The 23954-nt window shown below is 36.6% G+C and overlaps 1 protein-coding gene across 1 annotated transcript; it reads right to left on the bottom strand.

Moving 5' to 3' along the window:
* Positions 1–6: 6 nt before the first annotated feature.
* LOC123314217 (serine/threonine-protein phosphatase 6 regulatory ankyrin repeat subunit A-like) lies at positions 7–23204 on the bottom strand. Its single transcript, XM_044899357.1, has 17 exons — positions 22555–23204; positions 18628–18902; positions 17905–18006; positions 12093–12194; positions 11922–12038; positions 10312–10467; positions 9872–10219; positions 9342–9440; positions 9133–9226; positions 8870–9078; positions 7388–8812; positions 7142–7307; positions 6509–7086; positions 5726–6419; positions 4895–5115; positions 1838–1973; positions 7–477 (listed from the first exon to the last, which is right to left on the bottom strand). The coding sequence occupies exons 1-17, from the start codon at positions 22649–22651 to the stop codon at positions 125–127; spliced, it is 5172 nt and encodes a 1723-aa protein (XP_044755292.1). The 5' UTR covers positions 22652–23204; the 3' UTR covers positions 7–124.
* Positions 23205–23954: the final 750 nt, after the last annotated feature.

The raw sequence follows: 23954 nt of genomic DNA, 5'->3' as shown, positions 1-23954 counted from the left end.
CATTTATGGTATAAGAATATTTATTTTCAGATAATACTTCAATATCCGTAGAATAACAGTGGAACCTAACATGTGAAAAATGGAAGTTTGGTATTGAAGAAAGGGTACGTACTAATATTATGATCTAGCCGGCTTGGTTTTCGTATTGAACATTGTCCTCGTCTTCATTTTCTTCTTCGTTCTCAGTGGTAGTATCTTTCACCTCATCCATGTGCCCAATCAGTGCCCTGTACCTCTTTGCGATAACTTCCCAATCAACAACATTCTCAATCCTTGTGGTTGTTAAACTGAAGCTCAACTGGGATCCGATACTAGCCCTACCAACTGATACTGTCAGAGATCTCTTAGGAGCTACCTGGGCCTTATTGATTTTGGACAGCCATTTCTGACCAGCTTTAGATCTTGGACTCAGTTTTGGTTCTGGGCGCTTGAAACTTTGAACCAAATGGACCATAGTTTGTTTCTTCTTCTTTTTGACTGAAATTCGAAAATTTTCAGTCAGTTTGTGTTTAATGGCCGTTTGCACCGTTTCTCTAAACAACGATTATATTCTTAAACAACGTTTAATTCCTTAACCGGGTTGCACCGTTCCTAAACGTTGATTATAAGGCCCTCAAACGTTGTTTAAACTAATCGCAGAAATTTGCTCGATTAAAGCTCGATTAAAACGTTGATTGAAGTAATACTTCAAATTCGATTGACAACTGTGTTTTCTATTTGTGTCGATATAAAATTCGATTTAATAATGGATGATTTGGAAGATGAGATATTACTTGATGATGATCTTGATGCACTTGGCAATATCGAATTTGAATTCCCCAGATGTTTTCCCCGTAGAAGAAATTATTTCGAAAGAATGGACCTCACTTTTTTCAGAAGATTTCGTTTAACGAAAGAAACCGTGTTATTTTTTTTGCCATATATGGAGAATGATTTGGAATTTCCCAGATGTTTTCCCTGTAGAAGAAATTATTTCGAAAGAATGGACCTCACTTTTTTCAAAAGATTTCGTTTAACGAAAGAAACCGTGTTATTTTTTTTGCCATATATGGAGAATGATTTGGAATTTCCCAGATGTTTTCCCTGTAGAAGAAATTATTTCGAAGGAATGGAGCCCAATTTTTTCAGAAGATTTCGTTTAACGAAAGAAACCGTGTTTTTTTCGTGTTTTGCCATATATGGAGAATGATTTGGAATTTAATAATTAGTTATATTATAGAAATATAGATATTTCAGGAATAATAGTGTGGCAACAATAAATCAATTGATAGCTACATTGAGGTTTTATGCTAGTGCTGGTTACTTGGCTTCTGTTGCCAATTTCATAAATGTAGATGTATCGACAGCATCAAGAATTATTGCTAAATTTTCATTAGCAATTGGTAAATTATATTCCGAATTCATTAAAATGCCAAAGATGAGGAAATAGTGCAAATCCAACAGTCCTTTCACAAGAAGGCTTCTTTTCCTAGACTAATAGAATGTGTGCATGCTACTCAGAGTACTCATGTTCGCACTTCAAATTCGAAGCACAACACCGAAACTCCAAAAGAAATGTTCGAATTTTCCACCTTGACAACAGAACTTTAGTCACAAAACCTTGAATTCTTTTTCTTTTTAATTTATCTTCTATGATGTGCTTGGCTGAAATTTTGAATTTTCTATGCTGTAAGTGGTGTTGCCAAACCTATCGATGATTAAAGTAAACAGCGATTATGATTCCACGGTGCAAACCGACAACCGCTAAGCAACGTTTAAATATTAAACATCGATTAGTTTAACCATGGTTACCAGCGAAACGGTGCAAACGGGCATAAGTCTTCCAATATTCACTCACTTTTCGCTTTGCACATATCCACTAAGTAGAATAACCAAGTTGTTATCAGGTTTATTGGACTTGGAGCAGTTGTGGTCCTATGCATTGATCTAATCAACTTACTCAATCCAAATTTCCATTCAATATCGGATTGTGCCTAAAACGTGAGATCTATGAATATCTGAGCATGGAAAGTTTTCAAATTACACCTGAAAATGAACTTCAACGTGATTCCATTCATGAAAACAATTCTAAAACCTGATGGTCTCGAAAACAGTTCATTTTCAAGATCAAAATTCAAAAGTTCTTGCAAAACACTAGCAAAACTTCGACACAAACACGAAAAAAGTCAAAATTCAAACCATGCTGAGCAAAAAATCTCAAAGTTCGTGAAAAAATTGTAAAAAATGGTCCTCTTCAAAAAGGATAGAGGAATGGTTTCAAGGTTCAATGAAAAAAATCGCATACGCAAGGCGGGGTAAGCTCTAGGTGGGATCTTCTAGTTGCCATAAGCTTGCTTCTATCTATTTTGAACCATCCAGTCCAAAGGAACGTGAGCGTATCAGCAATAGCTCAGTGCGTCAATAACCCTGGGATATATGCGTTGAACAAGCTTCATATATCTGCTCTTGATTTGAATTTATAGCAGTACCTGAAGATATCCATGAAAAATCAACAGTTTAGTAACTAAAAAACCCTTTGGCATATGTGAAAGTTGTCACAAGAAGGTTTGAGATCAATGATTCGAAAGTCGACATATGTTTATGTATATCCAGAATCGTTAAGGACAAAGACTATCAAAAAAACTCTGGATAGTTTGGAAAGTTCCAAACTGAGGATACTAAGCAGGATGACTGCAAAACTGCGTTATTTTACAGGATTTTTCCAGAAATGATAGCTGTGGATGTTGGTAGGAAAAACATCACAAATCTCTTTGTCTGTGCAAATCCAGTCATGTTCCTTCTGAGGAGTGTTCTATTGTTCACCTCCCATTGTTGGACAGCCTTATATTGGTCTTTCCCAAGCCTGCAAAAGGGTTCCGGTCTAGCAGATATTCATAACATTGATGCCTTTTTCTCAGGTTCATTGATTTTTTTTTAATTTCCCCATTTCCCACTACCTCTGCCGTGGCACCCAAAAAGAGTAACCTCTTTTCCTATAGCCAGGTGCTGAATGGTTCAGATATTCCCATGTCAGCAGCAAAACCTGACTGTGTGGTTCAGCCAGTTTCTGAGCTTTAAGAAACCATTTCTGAATCTGCTTGTACTTCAAAATTCAGGATTTCACCGAATCTTATGTGAAAAAAGAGAAATGAACAATTTTCAAAATACTGAAATGCTGATAAGTGATTTAATAATTGGTATTTCCACCCCTTTTGTTAATTACAGCTCGGCAACGACAGTTCATACTCAAAATGAATGATCTTAAAATGTTCTGATCTAATCCTTCCCAGATTTCTCCGAGTTGGATTCCTAGGTCATTAAGAGGTTGTCCCAAACCTGCTCAATCGGATTGAGATCTGGACTTCTTGCTGGCCATTCCATTCGAGAGACTTCAACCTCTTCAAGGTACTCCTGAACGGTGCGCGCACGATGGGGTGTGGCATTATCGTCCATAAAAATAAAATTTTCACCAATGTATGGGGCAAATGGCATTACATGCTCTTCAAGAATGTTCCTTATATACTTATCAGCATTCATAGCTCCATTATCAACGACCACTAGGTATGTGCGAGCAGTCAAAGATATTCCACCCCATACCATAATCGATCCTCCTCCGAAACCAGTAGTATTCAGGAAATTGCACTGAGCATATCTTTCATGTGGACGTCTGTATACAAGGGAACGTCGATCACAATGGTAGAGGCAGAATCTAGACTCATCTGGAAAGAGAACTCCTTCCCAATCGGCCTCTTCCCAATGGATATGCTCTCTCGCAAAATCCAAACGCGCCCTTCGATGGGCTGGGGTAAGAGCTGGGCCTCTTGCCGCGACACGAGGCCTTAAATCATATTTTCTGAGGCGATTTCTTATTGTCTGAGTGCTAATTTGCACCTCATGAGTTTGCTCAAGCTGAATTTGAAGGAGGCGAGCGGTTGCAAACCGTTGTCTCAACGAAGAAACTCTCAAGTAACGTTCTTGAATGGCAGTTGTTACCCGTGGTCTACCCTGTCCTGGTCTTCGGACATTCATACCTGTCTCCCTGAATCGCTGCAACATTCTGGACACACTTGTATGGGAAACTCCAAACCTTTCTGCAATTCTTGTGTATGTCCACCCTTTTTCTCGCAAAACTACCGCTTGGGCACATTCCTCTTGGGTCAAATTGCGTGTTTCGCGTTGCATAGCGATCGAGTGTAGAAAATCAAACGACAGTAAAACTATTGATCACTAGAATTGATCGAGAACAACTGATTTTAGAATGGAGCCAATACATTCAAAATCTGATAATATCATCTTTTTTTATTCCTGCTGGAAAAAAACATCTGTATTGAAGAAAACCGTTGAAAGTGGATAACATATGCATGCATAATTCTGATAAAAATAATTATCATTGAGAACACCTTCAGTTGTAGAATAAATTTGAGATTTCCATAATGTGCGTTAATTTTTTTGCGCAGTGTATTTCCATTCATTGGTCAAATTCACCTTCTGACGCCAAATATCAACCCTCGTAATCATAGTCTGTTTCCTTCGACTGACAACTAGATGTACATAAATTAAAAAAATAGCTAAATGAAACATTGAAGCTCAATGGTCAGATAAATTCAGGATGTTCCATTCCTTTCATCCCAGGGCTAAGACGCTCAAAAACATGTTACCTGGATACGTTGATATGTATCAGTCATCATAGCTATTAGAAGATTAATCAGAACAACTACCGAAACCAACATATAGATACCAAAAACACACTTGAACAGATTCTCTGCCCATATCGGTTGGAAGTTGTGGTTCGCTGCTGTGAAACTGTCGATTTTAAGGTGTGTTATGCTAGTCTGCCCAAAAACGGCGAAAAACAGCTTTTCGAAAGCGGAAACTGGGTTCTTTTGGACTGGAATGACAGAATCGAATTAATTACCTGAATTCGCTGATACGTATCGGACATCATAGCAATGAGAAGATTGATCAAGACGACAACTGACACCAACATATAAATCCCAAACACAATTTTGAATAGATTTTCTGTCCATTCTGGTCGAGGTGGGGAAGTTCTCGATCTCACGATCACGTCTTCCCACGTTGTCTGTCCGAATACGGCGAAAAATAATCTTTCGAAGGCCAGAAGAGGACTCATTACCACTGGACACAGTTTCGAAAATAATCAATTAATCAATCGTGATTTGTATATCGGAAAAAATTTCAGTGGAATCGTTCGCATTGCATCAGCGAAATTGAATACGGACGTGGGAGCCATAGTAGTCTACTTATTTTAACAATGGCATGACGTCATGGGTGGCAGTTCAATATTGAAAAATGTATCTGCCTTAAAAATTTGCACGAAAGTGAGTTTTCTAACGCTAGTGTTGTGACTACTTTGATTTCCAATTCCAAGCGATCTCTGACGTCATGCCATTGCTAAAATGAATAGACTATTTATCAACACGTGCTACAGAGAATAACGTTGATCTTTTGCTTGATCCATGAGCTTGAGCAATTTACAAAGCAAAAGTTACTTCACTCGAAATGAGCGCAAACGTTTGATTATTATTATATAGATTTCAAATTAAGCATGTGGTCCAGACCATGATAGGTAATATATTCCTTGAATGATGTGCTAAAACATTTCTGAAAGTTTTTCATTGGTGGGAATGAATTAATAATTTCTAGAAAAATTGTATAATTTTTTGAGATATTCGGTGTATCAAGGCCAATATTATTTTAGAGAAGTTAAATTCCCAATGCTGCTCACCTTCATCGAAATAATGAATCTTCTTCTTCCTACTCAGTCTCACGATTTCTTCTTCTGTTAGCTTCTCTTGGAACTTCTGATTCAAGGCCACGAACTGCATCGAAAAACCAAAGACAAAAATTGCCAGCACCGCCAAGAACCTGGCCAAGTCCTTCATCAAGTTTCCTATGATTATAGCCCAAGGGCCGAAGAGGTGATGGAAGGAAAGGAAGTCCAGAATTTGAACGCAAGCAGCGACGAAAGACAGTGCGAATAGTTGGTTTCTACAGTACATAAGGGTAGGCCAATGGGCCTTCTGAACAAAAAGTATCCCGAAAAGATGTACAGCCACCGCGAAAATACTCAAGAGTAACACAGATAATTTTATCCAGCCCAAACCAGATTTATCGCTTGGGTTGGTCAATTCGAATAGAAGAAGGCCACTGAGCCAAATGAGGAGTATCCATTCGTACCAGTACGGTAGCAAATTATTCCTCACGATAGGATAGGGGGGTATTATAGCTACGAGAAGTAAAAATACTAGAAGATATACATGGGACGTTAAATAGGACATGAATTTTATTATTGGAACTTTGTAGTACTTATGACCTAAGGGTAGAGTGAAAGCAATCCATACAGGTGGGCAGATTATGAAGAGAAGAAACAGTAGGAGAGTCCTCCATGCCGCCCAATTATGGCCTCCTTTCCAGAGTTCCTAAAAAACAAATTCTCTCAAAGTTAAATCACTTGTAACTCATGAAGCAGCTGTCAACAGTTCTACACTCAACCAATTGGATGAATTACCTGCAAGTACCTTTGGACTACAGTATGTGCTATCACTTCTTTTTGCTCATTTTCAATCAGTACATCCAGAAATTCTACACTCCTTCTATCTACAGACGTCAAAATCTTTCCAGCTGAGTCTGCCCCTGCAGCAAGTGCTAGCAATTCCGTGGCCATATACTCACAATATTTCCCGGCAGCAATTAGGTCTTTAGCTCTCTCTTTCTCTTTGTTTGACAACACAATCAAAATATTCGACAGTTTGGCCGCCGTATCAACTGGTGCTGGTGACACCAAAACAAATTCTTCTAAAGGTTTGTTGTCGTGATTCTTCGAGCAAACCATAAGATTATACACAAATCTTCTATCTTCCATAAGATCATAGGTATCGTGTTCTTTCGTCATTAGATATTCTAGAACATCGTGATGTCCTTCCGAAGCGGCAAACCAGATTGGAACCGCCCCTAGATGAGTTTCGGATTTTGGAGATGCTCCAGACTCTGTGAGCAGTTTGACTACATCGAAACAACCAGCTTTGGAAGCGCAATGAAGTGGAGTCCATCCGTTTTTATCTGGTGCGTTTATTTCAGCACCCTGACCTACGAAAACCAATTGAGTTAAATATTTCTTGTGAAGCTACAAATGACTAATTACCAAGCAACACTTCGACCATTTGATAATGCCCTTGAGTGGCAGCGATATGTAAACCAGTTTTTCCATGCTTATCCTGACTTTGTAGCAAATCTGCTTGTCTACTTAAAAGAAGTCCAACCACAGTAACATGCCCTCCAAAACAAGCTAAATGCATTGGGTTGTATCCCTACAACAGTTTCAATAAAATAGAAGAATGTTTTTCTTCTTATCTGTGTCGAATGAGGGTATTTTAATCTAATTACTCACATTTTCTTGTGTGGCAGCTTCTACTTGAACCCCTGCGGAGTTGAGCAAAAGTCTAACAACGTTCTCATTCCCAGAAAAAGAGGCAAAATGTAATGGTGTCATCCCAGATTCATTTCCAAGAATTGGTACTAATGAAGCTCCACTTGGAGGTTCTGATTTCACAGTTCCAGGGCTGTGGGACAACAATTCTCTCACAGTATCCGCTTGACCATAATATGCAGCAACGTGCAAAGGTGTCACGCCCAGTTTCTTGCTCACTATTCGGAGAGTGTTCGAAGGTCTGAACACCTCTAGAACACTCATATGGCCATTTTGAGCTGCTAGATGAACAGCGGTGAATCCTGCCTTATTTTCATCTGTAATGTTAGCACCAGCTCTGACCAAAGCTTTCACTACTTCAGCATGTCCCCCTTCTGCGGCAATCTGTAAGGGTGTGGCGTCAGTCATCTTGTTCCTCGAATTGATAACACCTTGTTTGTCGAACTTCATGAGTTCCTCTATCACCGTAACGCTTCCTTGAGAAGCTGCGATATGAGCACACGTGTTTCCATCCTTTGTCATCGCCATCACCAAACTAGGATGTTCCTGAAGGAATAACTTTGCCACCTCAGAGTGATTATTACTACAAGCTGCATGGATAGGTTTTTGTCCTTGTTCATCTGTGGCATCGATGTCAGCTCCCAGTTCTAACAACAATTTACACACTTCAATCTGCCCTGCTGCCGCAGCTAAGTGAAGGGGTGTTTGCTTCTTCAGCGTCAATATGTCAACAACAGCATTATGTTCTTTTATCAGAAAACGAACAAGGTTGATGAAGCCGTATTTCGCAGCTAAATGCAAAGCGGTTTGTCCGTTTCTTGATTTCGAATTTATGAATGCTTTGTGGTCTAGGAGAGACCCACAAACTTGAAGATAGCCATGCTCTGCCGCAAGATGAAGAGCTGATCTTCCGTCACTATCAAAAACATCAACTCTTGCGGAGTTTGTGAGTAAATTATTGACCATCTTAGTGTGTCCCTTGTTAGACGCTATCATAAGAGGTGTCCATCCATTGGAGTTCTGTCTATTCAAAGCTTTCTGGGCGTCCTGCGGATCCATGTGAGATATCATCTCCATAAGGACGGTGTTATTCCCAACTGTGGCAACGTAATGGAATGCAGAATCATGTTGCTTGGTTTGAAGTTTGACGTCTGCTCCGTTTTCAAGTAAAAGTTTGACTACCTCTTTATCCGCATTTGGAGTTGGGACTTTTTCACTAGATACTGAACAAACACAGTGTAGGGCAGCCTCATCGTTCTCGTTTGTAGCATTGACGTAGTGAGTGGCCTTATCTTCGCCCTTCTTATCTTTCACATATTTTATCAACTGCTTTACGACCTCAGGTTGACATGCTTTTGACGCAAGGTGGAGAGGTGTTTCTCCATGCTGTATTGAAGGAGAGCAAATTCATTAAAGTTTCATGGAATCGCTAGTTTATTTCACCTTATTCTTGAATTCTGGATCTCCACCGTCTTCGAGAAGTAGGAGAAGGGTTTGTAGGTTACCGTATTTTGCTGCTATATGCACCGGAGTCTGACCGTCATCATCGAGCAAATTGGGACCAGCTCCTGATTTGAGTAACATTAAGGCACATCGTTCACCGTCCTTCACTCTGGCTGCGATGTGGAGTGCTGTTTCTTTCAGCTTTCCTCCTGTAAGGTTGACAGGTTTCAAAAGTTGGTTTTGAAATTTTCTGTATCATTTACCTCGTATATGAACATCTGCCCCATATCCCAAAAGGGTTTCCACTACGATAGGCTTGCATGACTCCACTGCAATATGAAGAGCAGTAAAATTTTCCTGAAAATGATTAACTTCAATCACTTTCTTATTGTTCATTCGATTGACGGAAAATTCTTGATACGATCAAATCAGTAGCATTGGCAGTTAACTATCATAATTATATTCTACTTACGTTCGTTGTTACGTCTACTTTTTCTCCTCTCTGCAAGAGGGTGTTAATGATACCAACATGACCATATCTTGCAGCCGTGTGAATACTTCTTGCTCCATCCTGAAAAATACACAGCTTTATTTTAGTGTATAGAGTATTCTCTTGAATACCAATAACCAATACCAAACGAATGTTTGTTTAAGAAGGGTATTTAGGTACTAAGTTTTCATTTATTAATGAACCATAAGTAATGTTTGAATAGAACTGAATTTAAATAACTATCATTCATCAAAATGCTGCAGGTCTGAAATCTCTTCTTGAGTATTGTCTTCCTATTCCAGATAACAATAAATATTGTCAAATTATTTTGGAATCTTCTTCAATAAAGAGTATGGAAAAGTGGAATTGAAAAATTGAAATAGAAATTTCAGTAAAATATAAGTAGGTGGCTGTTTTGGTTGGTCAAATGTGAGAAAAATGTAATTTGAGTAACTAGTACCTATATGTATATTTCTGCTATAGTGAAACAGTAACTAATTGAATAAACAAACCTTGTTCGGCATATGTACGTAGACTCCTTTTTTGAAAAGCATCATAGCACAATCAGCATGTCCATTGAGAGAAGCAATGTGCATCAAAGTTGATCCATCTTTGGTTCTCTCCAATATACTTGCTTTGAACTTATCACAGAGTAGCTCTATTATATTCGCATGACCATTCTCCGCTGCAAGATGCATAGGAGTCCGGTCCTGATTGTCTGATATGTGAGCAGAGGCGCGGACACCATAAAAATACTTTACAAGGATCTCATCACCTTCTGCTGCTGCTATATGAAGAGGTGTTTGTCCCTCTATATTCTGAATATCTACAGGTGTCCCATAATCTACCAAAATTCTAACCTGAAAATCCATTCAGACTTCAGTCATCAGAATTGTGCAGAAAAAAACAATAAACTCCCCATAATCATTTGTTACAACACAAAAAACCTCACCATGTCTATATCTTTTTTTCGCACAGCAATATGTAGAGCAGCATCCCCACTTAGCGAAACAGCTTTGAGTTGTTCCAGAGGCATGACATGAAGCAGTTCTCTCACCATCGATTGGTTTCCTGCTGCCACTGCTAGATGAAGAGGTATCTTACCTTTCTGTGGAAGGAATTCATAAAATTCAAAGTCTAACAGAAAAAAACTGAGGAGTCTTAAATCTTCGGTAGTTATGTGTGGATCCTTAAATTCTCACAAATTCTACCTCGATCTATAAAGTACGTTTTGAGTAGGCAAGGAAATATCATAATCATTATAACTTGACATACAACGCAATCGATTTTTCAAAAACTCATTTGGCACATCAATTTTTTTGTATGTTTTTTAGGATTACTCTTCATTGATCAACTCTGAATTATTGGGCTACTGGGCTACGAAATTCACCAAAATTGAAGGCCCTTAAGCTTATCAAAATTAACAGTATGTCTTGTTGTTGTTACGACACTCCATATATCATTTAATTACGCAACATCATGAGTGGAGCTCTGTAGAATAATGCTAATGCATGAAGGTATATGAATTCTTCGCTGAATGAAGAATTGTTCGAAGAAAAATTGATTCAAACTCTCATGAGCACATGAGTGAAACCAAAATTATTCGTATATCGATTTAAAGTAAAACATCCAAAGTTTGTCCTTATGGCTTCGATCAGCTTTATAGTTTCGCACTCTAATGTAGAACAAATTATGGCCCTCTTATCTTGAGATCAGTTTTTATGGTCATGCGAAATTTCCATTCCTCTGAAAAAATCATTTCAAGGGAAAACATCCCTCACATACCTACCCAGCGCAACCCTTCATTGTATGTGCTTGGATTAAATCAGCTAGAACAACCATTGAAAATTTTTATTACATCAATTCAACTCACGTCTACGGGAGGGTAGGTACCTATGTGTTAATTGTGATTTATTTTCTGTTCAATTTAAATGAACTTTTTTGCAACAATGTGAGCTAGACCTTTCAAAATTTATGACTGAGATCGTCTAATAAAGGCAAATTTATGGATATTTTAAGGACAATTTTTTTAGTTCGAAATAGCCAAACTAACGCTAGCAGGTTGATGTGTTGTTTTATGGACGACTCACTGCAGGAAAAACACCTAGTTTAAATACGTCTGCTTTCTGGAAAAAAAATTTATACCACATAAAATTGCTATTCAGAAGTTTTTCTCGACGTAGAAGGTTGAAGACCATTTCCAGCAAAACTCGTTACTTTACAATCATTTTTCGACGATTACCATCTTCTAAATATAAATTTATCGCCATTGATTTCATATCAAAGTGTATAAATTAACATGCAAGCTCAAATTTACTATTCCACTGTTCCACTATTCCATAATGTTAATCCTCAGAAGAAATGAAATTCGACTTACGAACTAATTTGAAGCAAAAAACGTCCAAATCACCCTTTCATGGAAACGATGATTTGTATAAGCAGAACACGAGCAGTGTGACGCAATGTAATTGTCCAGTTTAGCCAATTCAGTTCCTCGAACACGGTGAGAATTTTCTTTCGACCAAATCACAAGGGTATCAATCATAATTTTGCTATACATACCCCGTCAGGTTTCAAACGAATTTCTTTTCCAGCAGCGTTGAGCAAAACCCTCAATAATGCAGTAGCTGTCCCCGTTTGTCTCGAGGCCACCATATGGACTGCAGTTTGGTTTTTCGTCTAAAAATTTTCAATATTATACGAGTTTTCAACGAGATCATTGTGAATACTCACCCCACCTGTAGAATATGGATCGCATCCTTTTTTACCCAGAAGGAGTTTGACAATATCCTCTCTTGAATGCATGGCCGCCAAATGTAAGACGTTGAAGTTCTCCTACAATGGTTTTAAGGGCAGTTATGTGCATTTTATTGAAAATCCTATCAATAGTGTAGTATGACTGCAACACGGTATTATCTAGGCTAGAGTTATTCATTTATCGAAGCTTATAACTTTTTGAGCATTAAAAACCGTTTATCTAGTATATTGGTGCGAGTAACTCATTAATTACTCTAAACTTGGTCCCTCCACAATGAGATTTCTCAAAAAGGCAATATCAGATCTCATCTAGAGTAATTCATTTATCAAAGCTTATATCTCATTGAGCAGTAAAAACCGTTTCTGCAGTATATTGGTGTGAGCAGCTCATTAATTACTCTCAATTTGGTCCCTCCACAATGAGATTTTGCAAAAAGGCAATAGCAGATCTGAGAAGGCAGAAGCCACCTTGTCAATTGTAATTTTTCGATCCACTCATTAAGCGATTCTTATTATTTTTCAATCTACCTTATACTCATCAGACCTTCATTGCGAGGAACAAAAATCCTGGGATACTACATCTCGAGAAGGAGGATTATGCCAAAAATAGACTTGTGGATAAGCGAGGGTCCAATAATGAAGAATAGAACTTGGAATAATTTAAGAGCCTACCCAGAAACATATAAATCAAAAATTATCGAAATATCCTTCAATCTTAAACAAGTAGGTATAATTTTCACCCTTTCTGCTTTTATATAGTTTTCTGAATATATTGTCTTATATTCCTCTTGTGTCTATCATTCTAAACTGAAAATCGTCCTTACATCTCTTCATGTGGAAATGAGAATATTTGTTCTTGATATAATTGATTTTGAACACAAATTCTTGATCAATGATTCCAACCCAATCATGTGAGGCTATTTTCGGCTCAAAATTTAAAATTTACATGCATTTCCTTAAGGAATTTCATTCAGTTATCAATAATTATAGATAAAAAATTTGGAAGATGAATGAGGATAGAATTTTTATCAATCTATCGTCCAGTTGCAGGAAAGTCCATCAAAATTTAATACTTCATTAAAATCTTAATCCTCCATTTTCCCCTTCAAAAATGACAGTTTTAAATTTTGATAGGGCATCAAATCTTAATGGACTTTCCTGCAACTGGACCTATATGCCTTCAGGGGGAGCTTTAGATCTCTCATTGACGATTTCAAAGGTTTATTATCGGAAATAATAAAACAAAAACGGGTTATATGGGTCAGTGAATTCGTGAATGAATCCAATAACGAAATAGCAAATTTTCCATTTCCCAGCTCTCCATATTTATAACTTTCGACATGAAGATCTCTGCTGATATTTATAACGAAAGCCCCCATTAGTCACAAACCATTAACTCTTTTCTCTGAATACCAATATTTTAAGGGCTTCGTGTAATTGATAACCATCTGCTTGGAACAGGTCAAGATTCGTGTGTCGAAAAAAATGGGACCACATGACGTATTTTGCTTGAGATTTGGCAATGAATTCTTATCCTTGAAACACGAATTGAAAACTATGGCTGGCTTTTAACGATGTTTGTGTATTTTCAAGGTAATCAGGGAAATGTGGGTTACTTTAAGAGATTGTGGATCGAAAACAATCAGGTTCCGATGATGAATTACATCCCATCTATCCATTATAGGGGGCGCACCCTTAATAGTGCTAAAAGCTCTTCAATAATTCTGATTTATTATAACTGGAATTCATGTGATATACAAATTTCGTTCAAGAGCTGATAATTCAATACCCTTTGAGACTGCTGCTAATTTTATCGATATGATAAATTATCCATCCTTATAAGCATTCCACTGTGATAGTAAAAATATTCTTATAATAATGAGGGGTTCATTTTTGGTGAGATACAGCCAACTGTGAAACAGATCTAGCTAATCTCAAATTGCTTAAATTGCTCTCTATCTGCAGATATTTGTTCTCTGAAGACCAGCACCGGTTACTTCAATGAAAACCATTCACGTGGTGTTCATTAAAGATGGAGCAAAAAATGCAGAGGTGATTCCTTGACCAGAAACATTGATATTTCATCGTGAAGAAGCACGGGGTCGAAAATGCACCACCCCTGAGATCTGGGTGTCAAATAGTAGGAGTATTCTTAACAAAATTGAAAGTTCAAAAAAATATTCCACCATGTAGTGGCAAAGAGGACAGGGGAAAATAAAAATCCTTAATGAGATGCCGACGTTTCGACCTTTATTTCTGGTCTTTTTCAAGGCTATTCATACCAGAAATAAAGGTCGAAACGTCGGCATCTCATTAAGGATTTTTATTTTCCCCTGTCCTCTTTGCCACTACATGGTTGATTATATTTAAAAAGTCAGGACACGAATACCAGTGATGAAAAAATATTCCGTTGGGTAGACTTCTATTATTCTGAAAAAAAATGGGACAATCGTCGTATTGTATATTTTGGATATAATTTTAGGGGTTACCACCTCTTCAGACCTCAAAACTCATGGATTATCCGGTATGTTTAAAAAATAAAATGTAAACAATTACTAACATTCGATACAGATATGAGGATGTATTGATATCTAGTTAGCCTAGACCAGTTCTATGCATGAAAATAATATTGCATTACCATCGCAACGAACAATAACTCATTAGAAGTGTCAGTGTGAAGTTTGAGGTCAAAAAACCAAAATAACGCAATAAATTAAATGAAAGAAGATGTCCACCGAAATTGTGAATATCGAAAAATTGGAGTATCGAGCCATCATCAAGTACCTGTATTTGAAAGGGTTAAGAGGTAAGCAGATTTACGAAGATATGCTTAATAACCTTGGTGATCAATGTCCTTCGTATGCGATGAAAGATTGGACTGCAATCTTGAAAAGAGGTAAATTGTCCATTGAAGATGATGACCGATCGATAAGGCCATTTTCTGTGTCAGTCCCCGAAAATATCGATGCAGTTCATGACATGATTTTATCAGACCGTCGAATTGGGCTAAAACGGATATCTGAAGCACCGAATATTTCATACGAACGCGTTCATCATATACTTCACGTCAATTTGGACAGGAGAAAAATTGCTGCAAAATGGATCCCCAAATGTTTGAATGTTGACCAAAAGTCAAGGTTGAAGGAGGATGAAGGATGAAGTGCAAGGGTAGAAGCAACGCGTTCGATCTGTGCTCGATTTGAAAACGATGTAGACTCCTTAAACCGAATTGTTACTATGGATGAGACTTGGGTACATTTTTACGATCCAGAAACAAAGCAACAATCGATGGAATGGCGACACTCTGGTTCTCCAAGACCTAAGAAGTTTCGTGTCCAAAAATCTGCTGGTAAAGTTCTTTTTTCAGTTTTTTGGGATTGCCTTGGAATAATTATGATTGATTTTTTGGATAAGGGTTGAACAATAACCAGAGATTACTATTCGACATTACTGACCACTCTACGGGAAAAAAATTAAAGAGAAAACACGCGGAAAGCTATCCAAAGGTGTTTTGTTTATGCAGGATGACGCCCCTGCACACAAATCTCATGTTGCCATGCAAAAAATTCGTGATTTAGGGTTTGAATTACTAGAATACCCCCCTTATTCACCAGATTTGGCTCCATCCGACTATTATCTCTTTCCTCAACTGAAAAAAATGTTTAAAAGGTCGTAAATTCTCTTCCAACGAGGAGGTAATAAAAGATGTGGAGGTCTGGTTTGCAGAGCAAGAAGAAACATTTTTTTTTGTTAGGTCTAGAGACGTTGCAGGTTCGCTGTAATAAATGTATCCAATTAAAAGGAGAATAGGTTGAGAAATAAAATATTTTGACATTGAAATTTTGTTTGGTTCTATAGTAGGCTGAAAATTTTTCAATATATTCTGGTATATCCCACAGGTGCTTTTCGAGAAAATCTCGTAGGTAAAAATATATTTATGTTTAGGTTTCCTTAGTCTGTGTGAATATCGCTCTAAGTAGAATATGCTGAATTATTCCTTGTGGCATGTTCTTCCTCAAAACAGTAATTTCTACCTTCAGTTATTTCTGAACTCCCGCAATTCTCCTTAAATAGAACTCGAATTATTCCTCGGCTAATAACTATGTTGATTTATTCCATTCATCATTATTAAGAACATGTAATAATACCAGACGTATGGAGAAATCTAATGACCCCGTTGTTTCAACGAAGTTGACAAATTAAGTTCACGAATATTCTGACAGGATCCTCGAGTTTTTTTGCTAAACGGCAATGTTATATTTGATGATAAGTGCCATTATTCCTTCTGATAAGATCTATATTTGTTGAAATTGTATTCAGTCATAATCTAACCTGTTATATTAAGTACTTCATTTTCGCAAGACTCAATTGGAAATATAAATATCACAATTGTTTGATAAGATGATAAAACTCAGGTGTGGTCCTCATATCCATTCCGAATGTATATAAAGGTGAGAGATAATAAAGATTGTATTTGAACAACATTATTTTCTCTGCAAATTCAGAAAATGGTTCTGCGAAATGAGTTTTATACGAGTATTCACTCACACTGAAAGTGTAAACAGAATGAACCTTTCTTTGTTCGAGAATGAAAAAAATGGTATTATAGTTTCAACACTTTCAGCTTTTTTTTATATAAATGAATTCATAAATAAAATAAATTCTACTGCAAATTTTCGTGAAAATGGTCCTTAGAGTTTTAAAGATATTTCACTTGTTTCCCAACCCTGTATAGAACCAACTATATAGACTATGATGGTTAGAGAGGAGAAAAAACTTGAAATAGGCCAGATGGCGCTGTGAAGCAATAAAAAACGAGGATTGAAGATATATTGACAGAGATGCATTGTGTTGGCGCCTTTTTCAAATGGAAGATATATATGGAATGGAATAACTTTATGAATATTATCCATATTTCACTGATTAATTCAAGGTGAATTAATTGGCTTCAATAATTTTGAATAAATTACTTGATTCACTTCCTCAGATTTTCATGAATGCTGATTTTGGTTAGGACAACCCTGTTGAAATGATGATGGTTCTTTTTAATTCTGCAACCAAGCATAACTATATCAGCTCGACCTTGTATTTTGGATTTTCTTATAACCCCCACACAGGAAATGCACACTTCAAATAGGATTCTAACAGTTTTGTGAACATTCAGTGATAGAAAACCAGTGAGATTCCTGGGTAGAAAAATATTCCCACCTGCTTTTCAGCAAGTTCATTCGACATGTGGTCTCCGAGCGAAAAGTGAGTTAAGATACTGACAGTTATCACTTTTTGGTTATCGATAGTAGAGTCAACACAATCTTAAACTGAAAACTCCGTTTTTTTGTGGATTTTAAGCGCATTTCATTCGGCGTAAACCATCCCAAAGCATCCAATAAAGCAACATAATACATATCCTTAGCATGTTGAATTGCCGAGTAATTCAGTAAAGAGAAAAGGGCCGATAACGGATCCTTGATGCACTCCTGTTGACCCGAATGGGTTGGAACAATTCAGAGTTTCAGCGATTTGCCAAGAACTATTCGGATACAATTCAACTATTTAATTATTCATTAATTCATTTCACAATGCCAATATGCCATAGAAAAAAGCCCTTAGAAATATTTCGATGCAATTTTGTTTTTTAATATTTCGCTTCAGTTTAATGGCTTAACATTGCGGGTAAATTCTCAATACTAAGAATGATAATATCATAAAATATACGAGTAGAGGCAATGAAGCTTTGAATCACATCGACAATATTCATTATTTATTGATATTGAAGATAAAAACTTACATTATTTCTGGCAGTTACATCAGATCCCAGCTCAAGCATTCTTTCTACTAAAGAAGTCCTATTATCTTTAACTGCATACATGAGCGGAGTCATTCCATTCGTCTAGAAAGAAAATTAGTACAAGCATGGAAATGAAGCAAAATCGCTCATGTTACGGAAATTAAATTTCGGAGAAAAATTACCAAAAAAAATAGGAAAACAGAAGAAAGAAATAATTTGTCCTGAAAATATTCTGGTCAATACTAAATGAGCAAGATCTAGATTATGCAGGACCATAAAGGTGGATTATGTAGATGGTAAGGTGTCCCTTGCTCAGCTCTTTATTGCTTTTCGAATATCAAAATTTGACCCCCTGCATGACAGGTTCTGATTCTACTGTTGGAGCAACATCAAAAGAATCTTTTCAGTCCCCCATTTCATGAAACAAGTTGTGCACAGCATTCTTAAGATATAAACAGAGCCTAGCAAACCCTCATCTATGAAGAAGGAAGAGGTACGGTTTTCAGGATCAAGCCCCTAATTTTTCTTTATTAACCCTTATAATTGATTTTTTTTAAAACGGCAAATGATAATCACTGTAAAAATTGAAGATGCATTCAAAAATGTTGGAATATGCAGGGTGTCATTCGAAAACCATAGTTGATATCAATTTTTGGTAGAAGTGACTATGTAACCAAATTCCCAAAAATCGTTTATCTTCTATAAAATCAATTTTTTTCTTACCGTATCCAGAACCCCAGCTAATGGGGCCACATGTACATCTTCTCCGGCGCCTGCAACACTCCTCTCTATTGACTTCAATATTTGGTCTACCGGTGCCCATTCTCCTTTCTGGCAGAGCATAAGTATCCTATTCGCAGCATCCCTCACGTTAGCTCCGGCGCTTTGCGGTTTTGAAGGGGTTGTATGTACCTCCTCGGTTTCAGTGGTAGTCTCTTCGGTTTCAGTAGGTAAAGTTTCTTTCTTCTCTTCTTCCTCCTTGATTGGATCTTTTCCATCTGTAAAAGGAAATGGAAAGCACATTTAGTAATAAAAATTTCGGCAGTAGGAAACTGATTTCAAACTGCTCGTCAAAAGTTAAGGACATTTATGTTTTCCTGAGATGTTTTGTATCATCTGTCATTAGTTTATTTACATAAAAAAAGTATAACTATTATAGAAACGTATTCTGTATTTAGTTTTCAGTTTTTAGTTATTAAAAATCAATTGACTGGTTTCGGCTATTTCATTTTGAGTTGTTATTGATTGGTTATTAATTTACTTCCAGGCATTTGCCCAAGCCTGTATATAAAAGAAGACAATTATCAGATATAAAGTCATTTTTTCGTTTCTTTCCAAAGTTGCTGCAATACATACTGTGAAACTTTTTTCATTATAACCTATAACCTAGATCGTGAATAAACGTGTCGTGTAGGACCGTTTTTGGTTTCAATGAATGGTTGTTACTGAAAATTAAAGTACTTTGATATTGTCGTTAGACATGAAATGCAAACTGATTTGAAAGTGGGTCTGTTATTGCCGAGAATAAATTTTCAATTACGCTGGGAATTGGTTTAAATGAGTGTGTAACATCGCAAATGGCTTTGAACTATTCTATACTGCTCCTAGTGAGGAAATATTATATATCCATGTATTTTCAAAATTGAGGCACACTAGACCCATTGCAATTTATGAATACCCTGTTGTAGTACTGGTTTATTAGGAAAAATTATAACCTGTTGTTTCATGATTAAATAAGGATCGTTCTGAATTATCATATTATCCTTTATATTATTCTTAATTAAAGCAGTATCAACGCTTTCATTTAAACACATATTGGATCTGTTTATTATTCAATCAAAGCAAATTAGTCAAGATAATGAATACATATTTCGTAATAACTATCAATAAAAGTAAGTTATCTGCCAATTCGATGCATTCAAAAATATTTTTCAGATAATGAAAATTCAATAGCACGTGGTTTCATGATCTGATTCAATTTCTGTTTCAATTGAATACTTATTGTGATTTAATATGAGAACGATATGATGGAAAACATTTTTATAAAAAATAAAAGACACCTAGAGACTCACGCTATATGTAGTACATATCTATGAATACTAAATTATTATGTGTAATGGCTCTTTTTTTACATATTTTGAGAGGAAATGGAAACCACCATATCTCCTCAATGAAGTCACTGATATAGTTGATATTTCGAATGAAGATGGCCCTCGTCAGGAAGCAATAAAATACCTGTAGATTTGCAGTATCTCGTTCCAAAAATTTTGAGGTTCGCGAAATCACCTTGTATATTTATTTTGGCGATTCCTTAGATATTTGCGTAAACTATAGGATTTATTCATTCAATTATTGAAATGCATGACTATCAAGGTTGTCATGCATTTGGGAGTAATGAACTTTTTTTCTCTGCAGGGAATATAACTTTTTCTTTTCAAAACGATATTTATCATCCGATATTCATCTCATAATGAAGTAAAATATGCATATATAAATATAATTATGGTTTTTTTATTTAGAGCAAAATCATTCTGTAGAAACAAATGTGAAATCGTTTTTCGGAAGATTTATATCCATATAATTATACGAGTAGGTACCTACCTATTTATATGATCGAATTGAGACTCGAATGAGAAAATATGACAACAATTTTTCAAATTATTTCATGCAAAAAAAAATTGCCTTTCTAGGAAGATCGAAAGTTCAAATGAAAAACAAGTCGGAAGGTCAGAAGTCTCTATACCATTTAATATCGAACACTCGAATCTTTGAATTTTTTCGAAAAATGATTTATGTTGCGATACCTCATTTGAAAGGCCTTTTTTTCTGAGCTCAACATATTCATTTTTTTTTTCATTCAATCTATTCGGTTTTGAAATATAGGTAGAAATTTGAATTTAAAACAAAGTTTTTTTTTCTTACTATAAATCAATCGAATGTTTACTAAATTATTATGCAATTTCGATGATAAATCGGCTGTACGGTTATCGCACTGGTCATTTTTGAAAAATAAAGAAGTCATTTCAACTCTTTCGGCCAATAAATAAGCTATTCTTGCCTTTATTATAAATAAACGAAACAAACAGTAATATTTTTATGCCTGGTGTAATACAGTTAACGATTATCGTCGAAACAATAAATTAGTGAGAATTTGATTGATTCACACAGAATGTTTAAGAAAATGATCAATTCTGTACAAAATTCGAATGTGAATATCTCGAAAACGAATATATTGGATGAAGAAAAAAAATATGCTAAAGACAGAATATAAAAGCCTTCAAATTTGGTACCTTTCACCCCATTATCTATATTTAAAATATAGGGGTTGAGGCTGAAGCAATACGGTTTTGAATTTGATCTCAAAAGTTGTCTCATGAAATCAAAATTCGACGATTCCGAGCGTTTTTTATATAATCCGGTTCTTACGACCTATATAGTCGCTGTTTGGTTTTCAACGGTCCACTCTGTATATAATATACAGGATGAGTCTTTGACTCGTACAAATATTTCAACAGTAGATTCTTGAGGTCCTAGGAAACACTTTTTTCCTTTATCATTTCATCTGACCAACGGTTTTTTCGAATGAAATGAATTTCGGAATATAGTTTGTCATTTATTTGATTAATCTTTTTTGAACACAAGATATCTTGTCCACCAAAATGTGTGGTGTTACAGATTTAGCTAGATATTCTGGAGGTAATTTTGTTCTTCAAGCTCATTATGGAAACTTAAAATGACTATATCTTTTTATCAGGGCCAAATCGGAAGAAATGATATAGGAAAAAAGTGTTTCTTTGACCACTATAATCTACTGTTAAAATATTCGTACAAGTCAAAGACTGATCCTGGATATTCTTTTAAAAGAGGGCAAAACAGACTTTTACAATATCCAAACAAAAAAGCAGCTGTTAAAAAATGGTGATCTCAGTGAAGGCAGAAAAAAATGCTAACGGGGTACCATACATTTCTTCGTATGATACATCAAAAGAGAGAAAAAATCTCTGTGTGCCAGTATAATTATTGACAATGAAATTGCCCTAATAATGAGCATATATATGTATATAATTTGATATACCTACCCTAGAATAGTTAGGTAGGTATAATAAATTATGATAACCATATCTCAAATTTGTGACACTAGCATTTCTTTACATGAAAGAACACAATTTGAAATACTTATCGATCTGTTAAAGCATATTACAAAAAAAAATGTCTTGGATTTACTCAGTTTATTCGTAGTTGAAGACTTGCGCTGTATTTGATTAATTTTGTCGTTCCTGGAAGAAGTAAAAGTTCAAATGGAAAAAAAAGGTCAGAAATTGTCTTACTTTCGAAAACCAGCCGAATATGCAGATTTTTTTTTAAGTAACCGTTTATCCGCATTTATTCGATAGTTTTTCGATAGTATATTAAGGTAACATCATACTGATGTTTCATTTTAAAATGTTGTTCAGTAATCAGTTACAGTCGCCCGCCTACGTGGAACACACTGTACGTAGAAAACGACAAATCTTTGAAATGGGTGCAGAGTGCAGTGCATCTATATGCAGCCATATCCGGCTATATTCTATAATATTTTAAATTTACAAAAACAGTTACAATGTGACAATAGTACAATTATCGAATGGACAAAAACGAGAAAAAAATTACTTTTAACTGGCTCCTTATCCTTCTCTTCATTCTTCTTCATCGGCGTCCCCTTTCCTCCTCCTTTCTTACCACCAGCACCGCCACTCTGCTGACTCATTTTCAAACCCTCAACTTAAAAGAAAATCACCAGGGGCACTTCCGTTCACCTGAACCTCATGATCGAACGTCCAAAATTCGAGGAAAATCTTCCAGCAACTCTCTCACAAGTTTCGCATGTTCGCCAGCAGTAACAACCCGACCGGACGGTGGCGTCAAAGAGTTTGCTGTAAGTAAACATTCGAGAAATCTTGTTGGCGGTTTCCCCAATTCACCACCCCACGTTCCCTTTTCTGCGGAAAATTTCGAATCAACGCGCCGTTATAGGCGAACAGGCGACACGTTTACCGGCCGCAAGTCACGCAACTCATTTTCCTACTGCCCTGAATAATGTGAGAGCCGACTTGTTGATTTCTTCTCAATGAAAATGAGGAAATCGCCCATTAGTCGAGTGCAGCAGATTTGTGGAAACATCACACACTCGAATCTTAATAGAGAGTCAGTTTCCTTAGAATTGAGATTCGCAATTGTGTGAGTTCAAAACATTATCTTTTCTTTCTTTAGTACTCAGTAGTCGCTGTGTTACTGGATATTACTCAGTAGCGCTTGCCAGTATTGAATAAGGGTCCACCAATTCCAAACGTTCTCCGTCGGAGAAAAAAGCTATGTTGCTCTGATGAGATCAAATGAGACCTAAACCATGGTCAGCATCTGCTTTTCTTCGAAGGGGTGTACTCCATTTGGGGCCTGACGATGGCAAATTGGCTAGTTCAATTCAGATCGTAACACTGGTTGATATTCATATCAGCGGGTGTGGTATTCATCTGAAATTATCCTTATTATTATCTTTTCCAACACATTTTTTCTATATTTTCTTTCGAACAGTATCAGCCTGGAGGATGAAACTCTAGAACAGGTCGAGCAGTTCAAAGTTCAAATACTTGGGAAGCTTCATAAATACTAGGGCTAACCTAGAAACGGGAATACATAACCGTATTAATTCGGCATCACGGGCATTCTGGAAGCTAAAGGACAGATTGTTTCAAAATCACGACCTCAATCTGAAGACCAAGACAGCTGTTCACAAAGCAGTGGTCCTCCCAACGCTTCTTTACGGAAGCGAAAGCTGGACATAAAACAGCTTGAACAAACGCAACAACGTCATCTAAGACAAATAATGCACATCAGATGGTTCCACAAAGTTTCAAATGCAGAAGTCTTGCAACGCGCGAGTTGTTGAACAATTGAGACTCAAGTAACGAGGGCCCGACTCAGATGGAGCGGCCCTTTCTAAGGATGCAAGACACAAGACTCCCCAAAATAGCTCTGTATGGCCAATTCACAGAGGGAGATCCTAAACCAGG

The sequence above is a fragment of the Coccinella septempunctata genome, chromosome 5, assembly GCF_907165205.1.
Source record: "Coccinella septempunctata chromosome 5, icCocSept1.1, whole genome shotgun sequence".
Taxonomy (NCBI): Eukaryota; Metazoa; Arthropoda; class Insecta; order Coleoptera; family Coccinellidae; genus Coccinella; species Coccinella septempunctata.
The sequence above is the reverse complement of the archived record's forward strand: the minus strand, read 5'-3'. Positions and strand labels throughout refer to the sequence as shown.